Raw genomic sequence first — 20,779 nt, 5'->3', positions numbered from 1 at the left:
TCCATCCAAGAGGTTACAGCAGTCCAGGGCTGTGGGTGACAGAGCTGTGCCCACAGCTGTCAGCTCCAGCTGCAGGCAGGCCTGGAGACCCTGAGTTTAGGTTACAATGCATTCTATCCTTTTCTTTTGGTTACAGTGCATTCTATACTTTTCTTTTGGTTACAATGCATTATATACTTTTCTTTTGGTCACAATGCATTATTTACTTTTCTTTGCTGAGCATCTTCATACAGTAGAACCAATCTATACCTTAACTGTTATCTATAGCCTATCATAACTGCTGTAATTACCACATTCATGTCACTATTCTCCAATCACTCAAAGTCAGTACATTACAGTTGAAGCTAGAAGTTGTTTTTCAGTTTTCTTGCAGTGGAAAATTCTGAGACCTTTTTTCTGCTTGCCACATTTGCTGCCTTGTTTGCCTGTGCTCTCTTTGTGCTTGGTACAAACATCTTCTTGTTTGGGGTGGGTTTATCCTTTGCTCTAAGCCATACAGACCCCTTCTAACCAACATAAAATACCCTTTGTCTCCTTGGTTATCCAGTCAGACTGGCTCAGCAATTCTTCTCTTCTATATCAAAACTTGCTTCCATCTCCATTCCTTCTTCAGATTCTCCATTCAAAAATCTTTCTGCCAAGCACACACATCTGTGAGACTTTCCTGTCAAACTCTCATCCTTCCCAACACCTTTCCCCATTGCAGATGTCCACGTGGAGCCCCACAAGAAGCAGCTCCACGTCACCCTGGCCTATCACTTCCAGAGCAGCCACCTGCCCACGCTGGAGAAGCTGGCCCAGAGCATCGACGTCAAGCTGGGCTGCGACTGGGTGGCCGCGATCTTCTCCCGCGACATTCGCTTCGTCAACCACGAGGTAAAGCCTGGAGCTCCCCTCACTGAGACATGAACTTCGAGGAATTTAGGGATTTTAGAGGAGCTGGGGTTTTAGTTAGAGATAAGTTTTATTGGAGTTAATTGAAATCAGTGGGTAGGCCCTGATGAAGTTAAGAGTTAGCAGTTAACTAATAATTGATTGCTTGGCAACACAATGCTGGGTTAGCTGGGTTTATAATGAAGAATACAGAAACTGATAAATGGCTTTTAGGAACATCAGACAATTGTGGCCTCCTCTGTTCTGAAACCAATTGAAGATGGGGAATGGGAGTTCTACCAAGGGTTCATTTGTCAGATTTGCATTGAAAAGGCAGAAAGGTCAGAACGAGGAAGACTTCATTTACTTCCTCATTTTGGCACCACCAACCCATTTCAGGGAACAAACTACACATGCTTAATGGCTTTTGAACTAATTAACATGCTTAATGACTTTTGAACTAATTACCATCCAGAGTGGGGAATGGGATGTACCAAAGTTATGAACCTGTATTTGTATTTTGGGTATTCAATACCTGTATAGATAAAAGGGCTCTGTAATCACCTGTCAATTGAGGTTTGTATTTGGGAGCTACCCCACAGTAAACAAACACTTTGTAACTTTAAACTGTTAAAGAGTTTTTGGATATTGGTACTAGATCGATATCCATATTGGGAATGGGATGTACCAGAGTTATGAACATGTATTTGCATTTTGGTATTCAATACTTGTGCAGATAAAAGGACTCTGTAATCACCTGTAAATTGCAGTGTGTATTTGGGAGCTATCCCACAGTAAACATTCAATTTCTAACTTTAAACTATTAGAGAGTTTTTGGCTGTCACAGTTGGACATCAGAACTAGATCAATATTCATATTTTAATAAATCATCACTCCAAAAAACCACCCCCCTGCTGAAGGGTGGCATTGCAGCAGCTCTCTGGCCACAGAGAGAAACACAACTTTACCAGGTATGGTTCTGGGAAAGTCTGTGAGAAGATCAGAGAAAAGGATGAGAAACAATTCTTATCTTTGCTTGCTGACTATTGCTGGTGCTGTGCACATGTGGAATGTTTTTGTTATGGGGATTTGTTTACCAAAGCCAGTGGTGATGGTGTTTTAACTAAAGCACCAATCAAATCCACCTGTAGCAAGCTAGAATATAAAAAGGAGCAATGGGTTTCTAAATAAAGATTATTATTTATTAGTCTATGCTAATTATTACTTGCTTGGGGGCCTGTTTGATGTGACATTAACGACATTTTGTGTTTTTTCTCCCCCAGACCCTGCAGGTGATCTACCCCTACACCCCCCAGAACGATGACGAGCTGGAGCTGGTGCCAGGGGATTTCATTTTCATGTCCCCAGTGGAGCAAAGCAGCACAAGTGAGGGCTGGATTTATGGCATTTCCCTTGCCACCGGCTGCTCGGGGCTGCTGCCTGAGAACTACATCACCAAGGCGGATGAATGTGGCACCTGGGTGTTCCATGGGTAGGTCAGGCTGCTCCTCCCCTTCCCACAGCTGCAAAAAGGGCTCAGGGATGGCCTGGGAGGCAGCCTGGGACAGAGCTAGAGGAATAAAGCAGGGATTTATTAAAAGGCTTTCAAAGGACACACCTTGGGCTGTGCAAGAGCCTGGCCAAGGCTGCACCCAAGATGGACCCCAAGCCATGAGTTTTCACACTTTGACAGATTTTGGTCCATTTCCATATTGGGTTCATTGTCCAATTCCAGCTCAGGTTATGCAGTCCCAGCCTCCCAGTTTGCCCTCCTCAGTTCCCTGTTGTTTACAATTTTTGGGGCTGAAGCTGCAGCAGTGTCCTTGGTTCTGGGGCTGGAAAAGGATTGTTCTGGATTGTTCAAGGATTGTTCAAGGATTGTTCTGGATTGTTCAAGGATTGTTCAAGGATTGTTCTGTGGGCTGTGAGGAGAACTTGCTGACACTTTACATGAAGTTCAGAGTTACACACTAAGGCAGAATGTGGAAAATACATGGGGTTTATATTTTCCCGAATCTGGAAAATATAAAAGCTCCAAGTTAAGGCAGCAGCAGCAGCAGCTGGGATTTCACCTGGGGCAGCGAGCAGGGATGCTGAGAAGGGCACTGAGGGGAAGGAGCTGGCACACAGAGCCTCATCTCATCAGCCAAGGAGCAGCAGATGCTCTCCCTTAGCATGGGCTTAGAGGACAAGGTGATTTTGCAGCTGAGATGTTGCAGCAGCTCTTTGTGGCTCGCTGGAGCTGCAGCAGATGGTGCTGGAGGCACTGCTGTGCAGGCACCTCTGGGGTGGGCCTGCCACCAGCAAGGTGTAAATTTGAGAGTTAATTTGGGAAGAGACATCTTCCCTGCATCCTTCCCCGCTGGGAAGGACTTTGGATCAGAAATATTCTTTAGGATATTTAGCAAGATTTTTAGGAGCTTGTTGTTGGCTCCAGTGAGAATGCAGCCCTCATCTTTAAAGTAAGGTTATGCCTCTTGATTTTTGTGGGAATTCATTAAACAGAATGTCCTGAAATCACTCATGCACCCCTCATTTATCCTGCCAGAGCAGGGGAGACAAGGCAGGAGATGGAACCAGAGTTTTTGGGGAAAAGCCTCCCAACAATGAGCTGCCTTTAGGAGATGACTAAGCTGGAGCAGCCTCAGCAGTTTGTGTTTTCCAGCAGCAGCACTGGAGACAGGCTGGTGGCTCTTCTCCAACACACTGAGAGTTTGCCTCTGCCTCATCACCATTCCCAGCAAATCCTGCATCTATCAATAGATGGTGAAGCCTTTGTGGCCTTTATTAAAAGGCTCAGAGGGAAAGAAAGGCTCAGAAATTGTGTGGCAGCTCCTGGGGGCAAAGGGAAGTGAGGTAACCAAAAAATCCTTGGTATTCTCCGGACCAGTGTCCTTAAAAAATGTCAAATGGGCAAGGCAGGAAAGGGATTAAATGGGAGGAAGGGCTGACAGCTGGGAGAAATTCACTTTGTACAGAAAAAGGGATGGGTCTGAAGTGAGAACTGATATTCTCTTGATTCACACTGAGCTTCTGTTCACACTGGGATATTCAAGTTCTGGGGTCACTGAGGATGGATCAGTGCTGACTCCACTGCTCCACCTGCATTTGGGCAATGGGGGGAACAATTCCTCAGGGCAGTGCCAGCCCCTGTTGGGAGCTCAGGAATAATCCAGCAGCTCAGTGTCATCCTTGCACCCTCATTCAGCAGCTGATAGATCAGGACCAACATCATAGTGGTTTTTTTCCTGCCTTAAATCACTTAACTTACACAGGTGACCTATTTTCGTCCCACTGGCAGAGTCACTTGAGGCTATTTTACCAGCTGTGAAACCCCTGTGAGATTTTATCCCAACTGCTGCTATCAGGAAGCAGCTCCTGCTGTATTTAAGGCACTGAAAAGTGCCAGCTCTGGCAGCTCTTTCTGTCAAAGTAAATGACCACATCCATTACCTGATAATGTTCTTTTTATTTTTAATGACTAAGCAGAGGTAACTGAGTCAGCAGAGGGTCGAGGCAGCCTCTGTAATTGCCTGTCACATTTTAGTCCCCAGGGTTTTGGCCAAAGCCCTTGAATATCTGGGAATGAGAGCTTTATTCAGAGGGACCATCATTAGGCAAGGCCCTGCAGGGACAGTGGGCTCTGTTAAATCCCTTTGGCTGCACTGAACAGGAGGCACTGGGGGAATAAATTCCCAAGCAGGTGGGAAGGGGAATAGGCAGCGCTGAAAACTGCAGGAACAACAGGGCTGAGTCCCTGCCAGGGGGAGAAGCTGCTTTGGGCACAAAAACCCTGAAAACTGCCCAGGGAGAGACCCCAGCTTCCTGCTGAAGCCACAGCTTGTGCTAGAAATGTGAGTGCAAACTCCCTGTAGCCATTAATTCCCAAACCTGGGACAACAAATCCACAGTCAGTGATGTGGACAGGCCCCCAGGTGATGTTAGTGAGCATCCTGTGGTCATCAGGAGGGTCCTGGCATTTTCCATGAGAACATTCCAGGGTGGAGAGAGCCTCCCAGGCCTAAGTCTGGGAATTGTTCTGGGAATTGTTCCTAAGGAAACAGCCCATGGAGATGGGATTGTCTCCTCACGTGTGTGCATCACCTGGCAAGGTGCTCTCAGGGCAGCATTAAACCCCAGACAATAATGGAATAACATCACAGCAGTAATTACCACTGGCTCCTGGAGGCCACAGAAACGTCCTGAGAGCACAAAAACCATTCCCAAAGACAACGTTTCTCTATTTTTGGCAGGTCCTACTCCATTCTGAACACCACATCCTGCCCATCCCTCCAAGGCTTTGCTGATGGAGCTCTGGAGAGAAGGCAGCAGGAAGACCAAGGGCCAGGGGACGCTGGGCCTCTCACCATCATCTGCCAGAACGTGCAGGTAGGGACCCCACAGCCAGACATCATTAGGGACAACCTTCCAGTGAATGGATTGTCCCCAAAAATTTATCTTTTCACTCCCTGCAGCACAAGTTACAGAGTTTGAAATGACACAACCCCGTCCCCAAACTGCCTCTTCAACTGGGGTGGCAGGAGCCCATCCTCTGCCCCCCTCAGCAGCTTTATAGCACATAAAATAAATGTAAAATGTACCAGGATTATATCTACAGATAAATGATTATATGTATAGATAAATGTACCAGGATTATAAATTCCCAAAGAGCCCCACAAACCCATCAAAGCAACAAATCCTGCAGCCTTCCCTGGGATGTTTGCACAAGGGCAAAGCAGGAGGAGCCTCCTGCTGGTGTCTGCTGAAGGTCAAACCTGCTGGCACTTGGATGTGTTAGAGTTAGAGGAATAAAGTGAGGATTTATTAAAAGGATATTATTAATTTATTTTTTAAAGGACACACCTTGGGCTGTACAAGAGCCCAGCCAAGGCTACACCTAAGATGGACCCCTGGTTACGAGTTTTCACATTTTTAGAAATTTTGGTCCATTTCCACATTGGGTTCATTGTCCAATTCCAGCTCCAGGTGCTGCAGTCCCATCCTCCCAGTTTGCTCTCTGTTGTTCAATTTTCTGTTGTTTGTTGCTCAGTTCTCTGTTGTTTGCACTTTTTGGGCTGGAGCTGCAGCGGTGTCCTTGGTTCTGGGGCTGGACAAGGATTGTTCTGTGGGGCTGAGCTGTGGGGAGAACTTGGTGACACTTTGTATGGAGTTCAGAGTCACACACCAATGCAGGGCAGAGGCTGGGAAATACGAAAGCTCAGCCTTAAGGCATCAATTCCCTTGCAGCCTGTTGGAGCATCAGGGGGTAGGACGGGCAGGATGGATGGGGACGAGAGATCTCTGCAGCCAGGTGGGGAAACTTGTGGGGTATTGCAAAGGGCCAAGTGCAGGGCCCTGCTGGGAGCTGCCAGGCACAGCTCAGAGCAGGCCCCAAAGAGGGAGAGAGAGATAAAGAGAGTGATAAAGAGGATCAGAGAGTGAGGTTCCTGTTACAATACAATAAATCTTCTTCTGGTCTTGGAACTTGGGGTTTATTGCAAAGGGCCTGGGTGCAGGGCCCTGCTGGGAGCTGCCAGGCACAGCTGGAGCAGGCCCGAGAGAAGAGAGGGGAGAGAGGATGAGAGGGTAAGAGAGCGAGGTTCCCATTACAACACCATAAATCTTCTTCTGTGTTGAATATTCTAATTCTCACTAACCAGTCTAGTACAAGATACAAATCCTACAGCATTTCCATACAGCCTATAAGAATCATTACATCACCATCCTGTGTTACATTTTAAACCCTAAAAACTCCTCTTTGGACCCCTTCTGCCAAGCTGTAGGGTCTGCTCTGCCCCTTGGGCCTGCCTGCAAGCAGAGGGTGTTGTTCCATCAAAAGGGGATCACCTTCAGCAGCCACACCATTGTTTTCCAGTTGTTCAGTAACTGAGGGATCTCAAAGCTTGCTTTCATTTCAATCTCACTGATAGTTTCCATATTCCCAAAATCTTTTGCCAGACAATCACATTGATAAGGCTTTCCTGTTTCATCTTCCCCACCATCAGCCCCTGAGGATAAGCAGCCAGCCGGGCCCTCAGAAGCGCTGCCTGTTCGTGTGCAGGCATGGAGAGAGGATGGATGTGGTTTTTGGGAAGTATTGGCTGTCCCAGTGCTTCGATGCCAAAGGTGAGCCCAGGGTGTTGCATGTAGGGTAAAAACTTATTAAAAAAATGCCTTGTAATGTCCTATTTGAGATGGTCAGCACACAAAGCTACACTCTATTTTCAGAAGGTTCCAAACCTGTTTTTATTACAGCATGGATGCTTTTTATACATTCTTACAAAACTCTTCAGTTTACACTTTACCCATTGGTCAGGAAAGACAAACAAAGTGCTTATGGAATAGAGAGTTGCAGGTTTCTCCTATTTATCCTTCTTTCTTTCTTGGATTCTACAACCTTGGTAGGAAATTCTTTCAGGGGTAAACGTGGATCCTCTTATCAAACTCCTGTCTGGCTCACAGAAGTCACTGTAAAACTCTTCCACATTATAAAGTCAGGCCTTGCTACTTCAGCTCAGTTAACAGGCAGCCTGTTAAGTTCCCATGGAAAAGAACCATGAAAATTGCTTTGCATAACAATCTGTTCTTGTCAAAAGACAGTTTGAATCTGTGAAAAGGAAGAAATCTGTCCTGTAAGAATCCATAAAGAAAAATTGCAAACGCCTGTGTAAAGACTCTCAGCACATGCACACACAGGCACCTTCCAACCAATGAATTGACTGGCAAGAAAGTTAGAATTCTAGTAATTCTAAATTTCTTCTAATAATTCAGTTCGTTTTATTCTACCAATTAGAATAAAACACAATAACTTGGAAAATTGGATCAAAAATCGGCTGTAACATTGAAGTGGAGCCTTTGCTGCTGGAACTTTGAGGTGTTCTGCCCTTTGTTATTCACCTTTATTGTTCTCTGGGGCTATCCCAGGATTTCATGGAGGAAAGAGAAGTGGCCACTGCCTGGTGGGAGCTGTGGGTTTTAACACAAAATGATGATTTTTGTGCAGCCTGCAGCAGCAAGTCGTGCAGGGAGGAAATCCTCCATTTGGCAATATTCGGGGAAACATTGCAGGAGTGATTACAGTTACATCACCAAAGAGAAAATGCAGTCATGATGTTGGTAGTCAGTGTTCAATGAAAACATTTGCTGCCATCAAAGAAAAATTTTGCACTGCTGACTCTCATGAAATGGAGCCATTCACTTGTTAAATGAAAATAACACTGCTCAGAGTGGTTTTGGGGGCATAAATTGGTGTTTTCAACCCAGTGTTATGCTCAGGTTTCAGACTAGTGAACAAATTATAACTTCAGGCTGTGTTGGCCTTAGAGCTGATCAGAAATCTGTCCTAAAAGACAGATTCCTCTATTCAAAACCTCGTAGTGAAAGGATGATTTCACAACTCCCTTCTTTCTAAACTCTGATATTCCAACCTCCTGTAAAAGTGGAATGTTTGTTGTGGGATAGAAATGACATTCCCTTGGGGAAATCAGTCCTAAAAAAAAAAAAAGTTTAGACCCTTAGTAACATTCTGTGCTGATTTTGAGCTGGTGAGAGGCGTTTCATTTAATTTTTTGAGATCACTGATGGATTTACATGGGGGGAAAAAAACCTGCTCATGAGCCAGGCTTAGGCAGGACCTGCACAGCACAGCTGAGGTGGTGGGAGAGGGGAAAATCAGGTGTGATGTTCCTGCCTGTGCCTGGGGGAATAATTCCAGGCTGGCACCTCTCCCTGCAGGCAGGTACATGCGCAGCAACCTGAACATGCCTCACAACTTACCTCAGAGGAGTGGTGGTTTCAGGGATTATGAAAAGGATGCTCCCATCACCGTGCTGGGCTGCACCCAGGCCAGGCTCGTGGGTAAGTGCTGCTCAGCAGGCAAAGCTTGCAGCTGAACAGGGGGGATTGGGGGGGCATTTTTGGGAGGGAATTGTTCCCATGAGTGTGGCACATTCATGGAAGTGTTCAAGGCCAGGTCGGACAGGGTTTGGAGCAACATGGGGTAGTGAAAAGTGTCCCTGCCCAGGGGGTTTTTGGTTTTTCCCAACCCAAATAATTCCATGGCTTTATGAAGATCTTGCCCAGGAAGCTTCACTGTCTTCCTCCCACTTCCTCCCATTATCTTCCCCCCATCAGAGAAAGGAAACATTCAAGGCAGGGAAAAATGGATTGGATGCCCTGAGCTGACAGGATTTAAATCTTTCAAGGGTTTAAAGGAATTGTTCCCCATGAGTCTGGCACAGGTTGTCCATTCATGGAAGTGTTCAAGGCCAGGTTGGAGAGGGTTTGGAGCAACATGGGGTAGTGAAAAGTGTCCCTGCCCAGGGGGTTTTTGGTTTTTCCAACCCAAACCATTCCATGGTTCCATGAGGATCCTGCCCATGAAACTTCATTAACTTCCTCCCACTTCCTCCCATTATCTTCCCCCCCATCAGAGAAACAAAAAGTGCAAGGCAGAAAAAATGGATTGGATGCCCTGAGCTGACAGGATTTAAATCTTGCAAGGAGCTTTGCAAAGTCTCTTCACCTTCCCCAGCAATTTCCCTCTTCCAAAGGAAACCTCATCTCCCTCAGCTGCTGCAGCTGAGAAGGCAAAGCAGAAATGTGGGACATGGGGGAAATCAGAGCCATCAAAGGGTGGTGCATTGGGAGGATTTTGTTATTATCCACATTGTGGAGCACTGCAGCAGTGTGGCTGTCACCTCCTGCAAAATCTGCTTTTTTCCCCCAGTTTGCCATACCAGTATCCTTTTATCAGTCTGCCTGGCTTTCTGTTGTCACAAATCATTTCCAGTGTTCTCCCACCCTCCCCATCCTCATCCCTGAGCTTGCTGGTTTGTGCACAGACAGAAAACCCTTTGTCAGTAAAGCAGCACAACTTGAGAGCTGTGATGGGGAGCCCAGCCCCTCCAACACACGAGCTCTGAGCATTTCCAGCTCAAATCCTTCTGAGCACTCCCTGCTGGTCACATCCAAACTGGGGCAGCTAAAATTATCCTGCCTTGTTTGAACACAAACAAATCACAGGGCAGCAGCAGCAGCAGGAGGATGCTCAGGCTGCACATGGCAGCGGGGTTTGCATAGGACAGAAGGGGCCCTGTGAGTGTCACAGCACTTTGCTGGTGGCATTCAGGGACAAGGACACACTTTGGGTGGCATTGAAATGCTCCAAGGACACTTTGCTGTTGGCATTCAGGGTACAAGGACACACTTTGGGTGGCATTAAGAGCTCCAAGGACACTTTGCTGTTGGCATTCAGGGGACAAGGACACACTTTGGGTGGCATTAAGAGCTCCAAGGACACTTTGCTGTTGGCATTCAGGGGACAAGGACACATTTTGGGTGGCATTAAGAGCTCCAAGGACACTTTGCTGTTGGCATTCAGGGGACAAGGACACATTTTGGGTGGCATTAAGAGCTCCAAGGACACTTTGCTGGTGGCATTAGAGGGGTCTGTAGACACCCTTTCCTGAGGACACTCTGCTGGTGGCTTTGGAGAGGTCCAAGGACACTTTGTTGGTGGCATTCAGGGGTTCAAGGACACAATTTGCTAATGGCATCAAAGAGGTCCAAGGACACACAATTTGTAACATAAAAGCGGTCCAGGGACACATTTTGCTGTGGCATTCAGGGGTCCAAGGACACACAATTTGTGACATTAAAGGGGTCCAGGGACACATTTTGCTGTGGCATTCAGGGGTCCAAGGACACACTTTGCTAATGGGGTCCAAGGACACACAATTTGTGACATTAAAGGGGTCCAGGGACTCTTTGCTGGTGGCACTAATGAGGTCTGAGGACACTTTTCTGGTGGCATTAAAAGGGTTTGGGGACACACTTTGCTGCTGGCAGTAAAGGTGTCCAAAGACACATTTTGTGGAGAATTAAAGGGGTTTGAGGGCACAATTTCCTGGTGGCAATAAATGGGTCCAAGGACACTTTGATGGTGGCATCTGAGGCTCTGAGGGGACATTTTCTTGCAGGTGAAGCCTTGCTAGAAACCAACACCATTGTAGACTACATCTACAGCTCGCCATCGCTGCGCTGTGTGCAGACAGCCCACAACATCCTGAAAGGTAAGAGCCACAGGGACAGGCTGGAGTCTCCTCGTTTGCTGCATAAAACACTGACAAGCAGAGACAAAGCATGGGCCTAAGTCCATGGGGAATGGTAATTAGTATTAATTTTATTATTGAATTAATTATTGTATTATTATATATTATTATATTGGTATGTTATTATATTGGTATCTTATTATATCATTTTTATTTAATTATTGAAATAAATTTAATTTATTTAATTTATTTAAATTCATCATTTATTCATTAAAATGTTATTTGTTAATATATAGGTTGTTATTAATTTATTGATTAATAAAATGATTGTTAATTTCATTTATTTATTATTTTATTTAATTATTCTATTATGTATTCTATTCTATTATTCTATTCTATTTCATTATAGATAATATTATTATATATATATTATTCTATTCTATTATTCTATTATAATTAAATTAATTACTATTATCTATTAAGTGAATGGCAATCATTATTTCCATAGCAATATATTTTATATCAGCACAATCCATGAGGAGCCCTTTTCTAATTGCAGCAGGAGAACAGCCTGAAAATCCGTGTGGAGCCCGGCTTGTTTGAATGGACCATATGCATGAAATAAATTTAATTATTTTTAATTTTTATAATGAATAATTTTTATTTTAATAATTTTAACATTATTTACAAATCAATTGTAGGGCATATATTAAATATACATTTAATTTCCCATAGAAAATCAATAAATTAGCAGATACCTGAAGCATTAAAGCTGCTCTCTCCCTCCCCTGTGCTGCCTGCCCCCTGTCTGTGTGTCCCAGGCATGCAGCAGGAGAACAGCCTGAAAACCTGGGTGGAGCCCGGCCTGTTCGAGTGGACCATATACATGAAATACATTTAATTATTTTCAATTTTTAATGAATAATTTTTTAATTATTGAGAAACACCTGAAGCATTAAAGCTGCTCTATCCCTCCCCACTACTGCCTGCCCCCTGTCCGTGTGTCCCAGGCATGCAGCAGGAGAACAGCCTGAAAATCCGGGTGGAGCCCGGCCTGTTCAAGTGGATCATATATATGAAATAAATTTAATTTTTTTTAGTTTTTATAATGAATAATTTTTAAATTATTAACAAACACCTGAAGCATTAAAGCTGCTCTCTCCCTCCCTGTGCTGTCGGTGTGTCTCAGGCATGCAGCAGCAGAACAGCCTGAAGATCCAGGTGGAGCCCGGCCTGTTCGAATGGACCATATACATGAAATACATTTAATTATTTTCAATTTTTAATGAATAATTTTTTAATTATTGAGAAACACCTGAAGCATTAAAGCTGCTCTATCCCTCCCCACTACTGCCTGCCCCCTGTCCGTGTGTCCCAGGCATGCAGCAGGAGAACAGCCTGAAAATCCGGGTGGAGCCCGGCCTGTTCAAGTGGATCATATATATGAAATAAATTTAATTTTTTTTAGTTTTTATAATGAATAATTTTTAAATTATTAACAAACACCTGAAGCATTAAAGCTGCTCTCTCCCTCCCTGTGCTGTCGGTGTCTCAGGCATGCAGCAGCAGAACAGCCTGAAGATCCAGGTGGAGCCCGGCCTGTTCGAGTGGACCATATACATGACATAAATTTAATTATTTGTAATTTTTAATGAATAATTTTTTAATTATTGAGAAACACCTGAAGCATTAAAGCTGCTCTCTCCCTCCCCTGTGCTGCCTGCCCCCTGTCCATGTGTCCCAGGCATGCAGCAGGAGAACAGCCTGAAAACCCAGGTGGAGCCCGGCCTGTTCGAGTGGACCATATACATGAAATAAATGTATTATTTTTTAATTTTTAATTAATATTTTTTTCATTGTTAACAAACATTGAAGCATTAAAGCTGCTCTCTCCCTCCCTGTGCTGTTGGTGTGTCCCAGGCATGCAGCAGGAGAACAGCCTGAAGATCCGGGTGGAGCCCGGCCTGTTTGAATGGACCAAGTGGGTGTCGGGGAGCTCCCTGCCCGCCTGGATCCCCCCTGCAGACCTGGCTGCAGCCACGCTCAGCGTGGACACAACCTACAGGTACCAGGGGCTGGGGCTGCTCTGGGCACCCAGCGCTGCTCAGGACTGGGAGAGATGCTCAGGGTCTCAAAGGAAACTCAGAGCAGGCTCCAGATGTTGTGCTGAACGTGACCTGGAATTAGATATAAATATATATTTTTATATTGTATTTTATATTTGTGTGTGTGTGTATATGTGTGTGTATATATATATATTTTTATATATATGTATATGTGTGTATATATGTATGTGTATGTAGATATATTAAATAATATCTATAAATATATCTAATATATATATATGACCTGGAGATTATAGATAAATATATATATATTTATATTTTTATTTATTTAAATATATATTTGTGTGTGTTTGTATATGTATGTATATATGTGTGTATGTGTGTGTATATGTATGTGTATATAGATATATTAAATACTATCTAGATATATATTAAATATATATAATATATAACCTGAAAAGTATATATAAATATATATTTTTATTTATTTATTTATTTATTTATTTATATCTGTGTGTGTATATGTATGTGTGTGTGTACATGTATGTATATATGTATGTGTATATATATATATATTAAATGATATCTATAAATATATATTTTTATATATATATGACCTGAAAATTATATATAAATATCTATTTTTATATTTTACATACATACATGCATACACACACACACACAAAAATATATATTTAAATAAATAAAAATATATAAATATATATATTTATATATAATTTCCAGGTCATATATATATATTAGATAGTTATCTAGCTATATATATAACATATCTATGACCTGAAAATTCTATAATATATAATATGAAACATATAGATAAATATATTATATAATAATATTATTTATATATATTTATATAGAAATTATATAAATATCATTATATAGAAAAATACATATAAAATAAACTTTGGCTCATTATCAACCAAATTTCCCACATCACTGGCAATTCCTCCTGATCATGGAGGTTACACAGACCTTGCAGTTAGTTAGAATTCTTTATTTTGACCATTCCCTGACTGTGTTTTTCTCCTCCCAAACCCTGCAGTTAGTTAGAATTCTTTATTTTGACCATTCCCTGACTGTGTTTTTCTCCTCCCAGACCTTGCAGTTAGTTAGAATTCTTTATTTTGACCATTCCCTGACTGTGTTTTTCTCCTCCCAGGCCTTGCAGTTAGTTAGAATTCTTTATTTTGACCATTCCCTGACTGTGTTTTTCTCCTCCCAGGCCTTGCAGTTAGTTAGAATTCTTGATTTTGACCATTCCCTGACTGTGTTTTTCTCCTCCCAAACCCTGCAGTTAGTTAGAATTCTTGATTTTGACCATTCCCTGACTGTGTTTTTCTCCTCCCAGACCTCATATTCCTGTCAGCAAGTTGGTGGTTTCTGAATCTTACGACTCCTACATAAGCAGAAGCTACCAAGTAACGAAGGAAATCATCAGTGAATGTAAAGGCAAAGGTGAGTGAGTGCTGCAGAGGGGGTGAACAATTCCAATATTCCTGAAATCTTTCCTTCTTAGGGGATGAATTCCCAGCCCTGAATCTCTCATCCTCTCTCCCAGAAGCATTGGAAAGTCCTGAGCTCTAATTTCAGATACACTCCTCTTACAAGAAAGGGCCAGAAAGTTAAATAGCAAAATTATTTTAGGGATCCTGACCCATTGGAGTGATAGGAATTTATTTCCCAAGGGAATAAATGGAAATTCCCAAGAGAATTCATTTATTCCCAAGGGAAACAATGAATTATTTTTCAGATACATCACCTTACAAGAGAGGGCCAGAAAGTCAAATAGCAGAAATATTTTAGGGATCCAGACCCATTGGAGTGATAGGAATTTATTCCCAAGAGAATAAATGAATTATTTTTTAGATACATCACCTTATAAGAGAGGACCAGAAAGTCAAATAGCAGAATTATTTTATTTTAGGGATCCCACTGGAATGATGTAAATTTATTCCCAAGGAAATCAATGAATTATTTTTCAGATACATCACCTTACAAGAGAGGGCCAGAAAGTCAAATAGCAGAAATATTTTAGGGATCCCGAGCCATTGGAATGGTGGGAATTTATTCCCAAGGGAATAAATGAATTATTTGCCCTCTGCTCTGTGTTCTCAGCACTAAATGGGGCATTTTCCCTCCCCTATCTGAGCCCCTCCTCCAAATTATATTCCCATAAAAACCTTAGAACATTATTTCTACAAACCTTATTTCTACAAATACAATATATTGAAATGTTGAAATTCTTAGTTTTTTTAAACCCCTATCTGTTATTGTTGATCCACAACATTCTGAGAATCCCTAAATTCTGATGTTTTCACTGATTTCCTCTCACTGACCTGTGTCTGCATTCTAAGCTTTGATTTTAATGGTTTGCACCCAAAATTCAAGAGCACAGTGGGGCATTGCTCGTAAAGGATCTCAGAAATGGAAAGGCAAAGCTGCCGCTGTGCAAAGGCAGCCAGTGAAATTAAAGTGTTTGTTGGAACAGGAATTAATCTTTGTGTGGGCAAAAAGCATCTGCTTCCCAGCACAGCTAAAATCTCACTGGAATTCTTGTTTTCTCCAGAAAGCATTTTCAAACCAATAGGAGTGAGTTAAGCACTACCCTGAAAATTGAGAAATGCTCTAAACATGTTAACAAATCCCATTTTCCCCTTCGTTCTCTATTGTATTTGTGGGGTGCCCTGTGGCAGGGAGGAATGTGACTCTGTGTTCTCAGAAGGCTGATTTATTATTATATTATATTATATTATATTATATTATATTATATTATATTATATTATATTATATTATATTATATTATATTGTATTGTATTGTATTTTATTGTATTGTATTGTATTATATTATATTATATTATACTATATTATATTATACTATACTATATTATATTATGCTATACTATATTATATTATGCTATACTAAACTATACTAAAGAATACAGAAAGTATACAGACAAAAGGCTATAATATTATATATAATATAATATAATATAATATAATATAATATAATATAATAATGAAAATTTATTACTCTTTCCAGAGTCCCGACACAGTTTGGCCCTGATTGGCCAATGAGTCAAAACAATTCACGTGAAACCAATCAAACAATGAGCAGTTGGTAACAATGTCCAACCACATTCCAAAGCAGCAAAACACAGGAGAAGCAAATCACATAATTATTGTTTTCATTTTTCTCTGAGGCTTCTCAGCTTCCCAAGAGAAAAATCCTGAGCAAAGGGATTTTCCAGAAAATGTGAATGTGACCACAATTCTATTTTAAAAGGCTGCTTGATCTGGGGCACCAGCCCCTAAACCTGGCTTTAGGTCCCTCCTCAGGTTGTGTTTCTCATTTTATTTCAGGAAACAACATCCTGATCGTGGCTCATGCATCCTCCCTGGAGGCCTGCACCTGCCAGCTCCAGGGGCTGTCACCCCAGAACTCCAAGGATTTTGTACAGATGGTCCGAAAGGTGAGGGCCAGCAGGGCCAAGAACAAGAGGAGATCTGCTGGAGCAGGGCCTGGCCTGAGTTTGAGGAGTTTCAGGAGTCAGGAGGGTGAGGGAGAAAGGTTTGAGGGGCTGGGGCAGAGTGTGGGGCCAGGGACCCTCCTGAGGTGGGTGTGCAGGGACTGTTTGTGCTTTGTGGGGCCAGATGCCCACCTGAGCTGCAGGAACATCCGTATTCCCCCAAAGTTCAAACAAAACAGGAACAAAAATGTTCCTGAGCTGCAGGAACACCCACATTTCCCCCAAAGCTGGGCTGGTTTGGGACCACATTTGCCTTGAGCTGGTCCCTATTTAAACCTATATCCCATCCAAACCTGCATTCTTAAACCAACATTCTTAAAACTACATTCTTAAAACTACATTGCATTCAAAACTACATTCTTAAACCTGCCTTCTTAAAACTACCTTCTTAAAACTACCTTCTTAAACCTACATTCTTAAAACTACATTTCTAAACCTACATTCTTAAAACTACATTTTTAAACCAACATTCTTAAAACTACATTCCATTTGAAACTACATTCTTAAATCTACATTCTCAAAACTACCTTTCATTCAAAACTACATTCTTAAACCTACATTTTTAAAGCCACATTTTTAAAATCACATTTCATTCAAAACTACATTTTTAAAACCACATTCTTAAAACCACATTGCATTCACACCTACATCCTTAAACCTGCCTTCTTAAAACTATCTTCTTAAAACTACATTCTTAAACCTACATTTTTAAACCTACATTTTTAAAACTACATTTCATTCAAAACTACATTTTTAAAACTACATTCTTAAAACCACATTGCAATCAAACCTACATCCTTAAACCTACATTCTTAAAACTGCCTTCTTAAACCTACCTTCTTAAACCTACCTTCTTAAAACTACCTTCTTAAAGCTACATTCTTAAACCTACATTCTTAAACCTGCATTCTAAACCTACATTCTTAAAACTACCTTCTTAAAACTACATTCTTAAAACTACATTTTTAAAACTACATTCTTAAAACTACGTTGCATTCAAACCTACATTCTTAAACCTGCATTCTTAAAACTACATTCTTAAAACTACCTTCTTAAAACTACCTTCTTAAAGATACATTCTTAAAGCTACATTCTTAAACCTACCTTCTTAAAACTACCTTCCTAAAGCTACATTCTTAAAGCTACATTCTTAAAACTGCATTTTTAAAGCTACATTCTTAAAACTACCTTCTTAAAACTACCTTCTTAAAACTGCATTTTTAAAGCTACATTCCATTCAAAACTGCATTTTCAAACCCACATTCCAAGGGTGTAATCTGTTTTATTTTCGTGGTGCACAGTCTGTCGATCGCCATCTGAAAATGGACTTTGGGAGAGGGAAAGAGAGAAAAAAAAGGGTGAGATCCTGGAGTGGCAGGGCAGGGTCAAATCCTGCCTTTTTTTGCCTTAATTCCCACCTCTCTCCTCGCAGATTCCCTACCTGGGCTTCTGCTCCTGTGAAGAGCTGGGGGACACTGGTGTGTGGCAGCTCACGGACCCTCCCATCCTCCCTCTCACTCACGGACCGACCGGAGGCTTTAACTGGAGAGAAACGCTCCTGCAGGAGTAGGGGACAGCCCTTCCAGCGCTGGGGATCGCCTCCTCTTCCTCCTCTTCCTCCTCTTCCTCCTCTTCCTCCTCCTCGTGCTCTATGGCCAGCAGGAAAAGCCCTCCTCACCTGCCCCGCGCACCTCACACAGCCGCGGCCCTGCCAAAAAAAGTCTTTTTGCGTTTAAATGGGCTGTAAATCAGCTCGTTTACAGCGAAATGGGGGGGGGAAAAATAAATTCAAATACAGCTCGAGGCTCTTGCACAGCTCGGGGTTGGTTTCCTCACCTTGGAGCAGCTCTGGTGACACTTTCACTGTAGGGACCATGAGAATGTGTCAGGCAGGATGCTGGGGTCGTTTTCTCGCTGCTGTTTTTGCAAAGTGTCTGCAGCCTTGTTCAGCACCTCGTGCTTGCTCCACTCCCAGTCCCCAAACCCTCAGCACCTCCCAGAAAAATCCAAAAAAATCAAAAAATCAAAAAAAAATATTCCTTCCCCAAGGCTGGAATTGAGTCCAGGGCTGCCTCTGCAGGCCGCACCAGGTTGTTCCTCTCCTCTGAGCGAAGATGGGAGTGCTCAAAATGTGCTGGATATTGTGCAGAGATGGGTTGATATTCAGGGAAAATCAGAGATTGGTCAATATGAAGCAAAAATTCTGGCTCAGAGGAAAATTCCGAATTTCACATCGGTTCCAGGTGGAGTTTGGGCATCAAAAGTCAGCACAACAAAAGCTGGGAGGGATTTGTTGGTTGATATTCAGGGAAAATGAGAGATTGGTCAATATTAAGCAAAAATTCTGGCTCAGAGGAAAATTCCGAATTTCACATCGGTTCCAGGTGGAGTTTGGGCATCAAAAGTTCAGCACAACAAAAGCTGGGAGGGATTTGTTTGAAGTGGAAATAAAAGAAGACTTTTCCAGCCGAACCTGAGGGATTTAGGAAGTTCAGATTTGGGGTTTTTAGTCCTTTATTTTGGTTATTGAGACCCACCCGTGTGCCCAGAGGTTTGTGCTGTTTAAATTCCTTTCAGAAGGCTTTGGAAAAGGGTTTTTTTTGGTTTTTTTTCCCTTTTCTATTGGGATTTTTTGTGCTGGCCATTCAGGAGTGGCTCTGTGTCCCTTTGGCAGCCCTGGGGAGATGGTGCAGGATGCTCCAGGAGTGATGGGATGGAAAAGCTGCTGGAATTCAGCAGGAATTCCATGGAATTCTGAGGGCTTTTCCTCCTCACCCTCCATTCCCAAGTTCCACCTGTCATAAAGACAAAACAGCTACAAAAAAAAAACCAAAAACCAGCACATTTCAATTTAGGAACAACATTTGATGTGTTTATCCAAGGAGGGAAGGGTTGGGATGGGGGGGAAGGTGGAAAAGGAGAATTTCCATCTCTAACCAAGAAGTTTGGGATCCCAAGGGGAATCCTTTGGTGCCAGAGCCTGCAGGATGCTAAAAAAAACCCAAAATACACCAGAGTGGGTATTTATAACCCAAAGTGGCAGCAGAGCAGGGGTTTTTTAGGATTAGAATTATCTAAAATTATCAGCTTTGGTGATAAATCATCAATAAATTATAAATTACTTGGAGATAGAATTATCTAAAATTTTCAGCTTTGGTGATAAATCATCAATTATTTGGTGATAAATTATCAATTATCAATAAATTATAAATTATTTGGTGATAGAATTACCTAAAATTATCAGCTTTGGTGATGAATTATCAATAAATTATAAATTACTTGGAGATAGAATTATCTAAAATTTTCAGCTTTGGTGGCAAATTATCAATTATTTGGTGATAAATTATCAGTTTTCAGTAAATTGTAAATTATCAATTATTTGGTGATAGAATTACCTAAAATTATCAGCTTTGGTGATGAATTATCAATAAATTATAAATTATATGGAGATAGAATTATCTAAAATTTTCAGCTTTGGTGGCAAATTATCAATTATTTGATGATAAATTAATTATTAAATTAAATAAAAATAAAAATAAAAATTTAACATTAAAATAAATTAAATAATTAATGATGAAAATTGATTTACAATTTTCAATAAATTGTAAATTATCAATTATTTGGTGATAAATTATCAATAAATTATAAATTATTTGGTGATAGAATTACCTAAAATTATCAGCTTTGGTCAAAAAATTGCTGCAGGCACTTCAGGTTTGTCAGCAGGTATTTAAAACTGGGTTTAAACGGGATGGAAGAGATTTAGGCCCACTCCTGCCTTGGTTTGGGCCAAAGTCTGAGCATTCCCAGGAACAAAATGATCCCAGAATGGTTTGGGTGGGAGAAAACCTTGGGATGGAGCAGCCACAGCTGCTCTGGGCAACAAATACAAAATAATTTTTAAAAGTGTGAAAACCACAAAAGAATTAAACAAAAAGCAGCATCCAAGGCACGTTGGGGTGTTCCAGGAGAAATTTCTGGATTTCTGCCGTCCTTTCCCAGCTCTGCCTCTGCTCAAAGGGCTGAAGTGTTTGAAATGGGTGAGAGGCCCAGGTTTGATGTTTATTAATCACAGGAAAATCGAGTTTTTGTGGTGTTTTGGTGGATTTTCCCTTTGGGCAGGGCTGGTGTCAGCTCCCCCAAGCTGCCACAACAACCAGGGAGTGACAAAAACGGCAGTTCCAGCTTCCCTAAAGAGGAGAAAATTGGGATGGAAAAAAACCCCAAAAAGAGGAGAAAC

The 20,779-nt window shown here is 41.9% G+C and overlaps 1 protein-coding gene and 1 long non-coding RNA gene across 3 annotated transcripts in view; one reads left to right on the top strand and one right to left on the bottom strand.

Annotated features, from left to right (window-relative positions):
• Positions 1–18,945, top strand: part of UBASH3B (ubiquitin associated and SH3 domain containing B) — an 81,685-nt gene extending 62,740 nt beyond the window's left edge. For both annotated transcript variants that reach the window (XM_054647506.2, XM_054647507.2), the window contains exons 5-14: positions 707–876; positions 2,157–2,365; positions 5,127–5,262; positions 6,879–6,999; positions 8,608–8,730; positions 10,854–10,946; positions 12,846–12,990; positions 14,361–14,467; positions 16,373–16,482; positions 17,972–18,945. In XM_054647506.2, the coding sequence (XP_054503481.1) occupies positions 707–876; positions 2,157–2,365; positions 5,127–5,262; positions 6,879–6,999; positions 8,608–8,730; positions 10,854–10,946; positions 12,846–12,990; positions 14,361–14,467; positions 16,373–16,482; positions 17,972–18,109 (1,352 nt within the window). In that variant the 3' untranslated portion in view covers positions 18,110–18,945. The remainder of the gene's footprint in view (positions 1–706; positions 877–2,156; positions 2,366–5,126; positions 5,263–6,878; positions 7,000–8,607; positions 8,731–10,853; positions 10,947–12,845; positions 12,991–14,360; positions 14,468–16,372; positions 16,483–17,971) is intronic.
• LOC143695618 (uncharacterized) lies at positions 18,694–19,809 on the bottom strand. Its single transcript, XR_013185012.1, has 2 exons — positions 19,771–19,809; positions 18,694–19,215 (listed from the first exon to the last, which is right to left on the bottom strand). It is a non-coding gene; the product is annotated as an uncharacterized LOC143695618 (long non-coding RNA).
• Between the last annotated feature and the right edge of the window lie 970 nt (positions 19,810–20,779).

Source organism: Agelaius phoeniceus, chromosome 23 (assembly GCF_051311805.1).
Source record: "Agelaius phoeniceus isolate bAgePho1 chromosome 23, bAgePho1.hap1, whole genome shotgun sequence".
Classification (NCBI taxonomy): domain Eukaryota; kingdom Metazoa; phylum Chordata; class Aves; order Passeriformes; family Icteridae; genus Agelaius; species Agelaius phoeniceus.
This window is presented reverse-complemented; position numbering and strand designations above follow the sequence as displayed.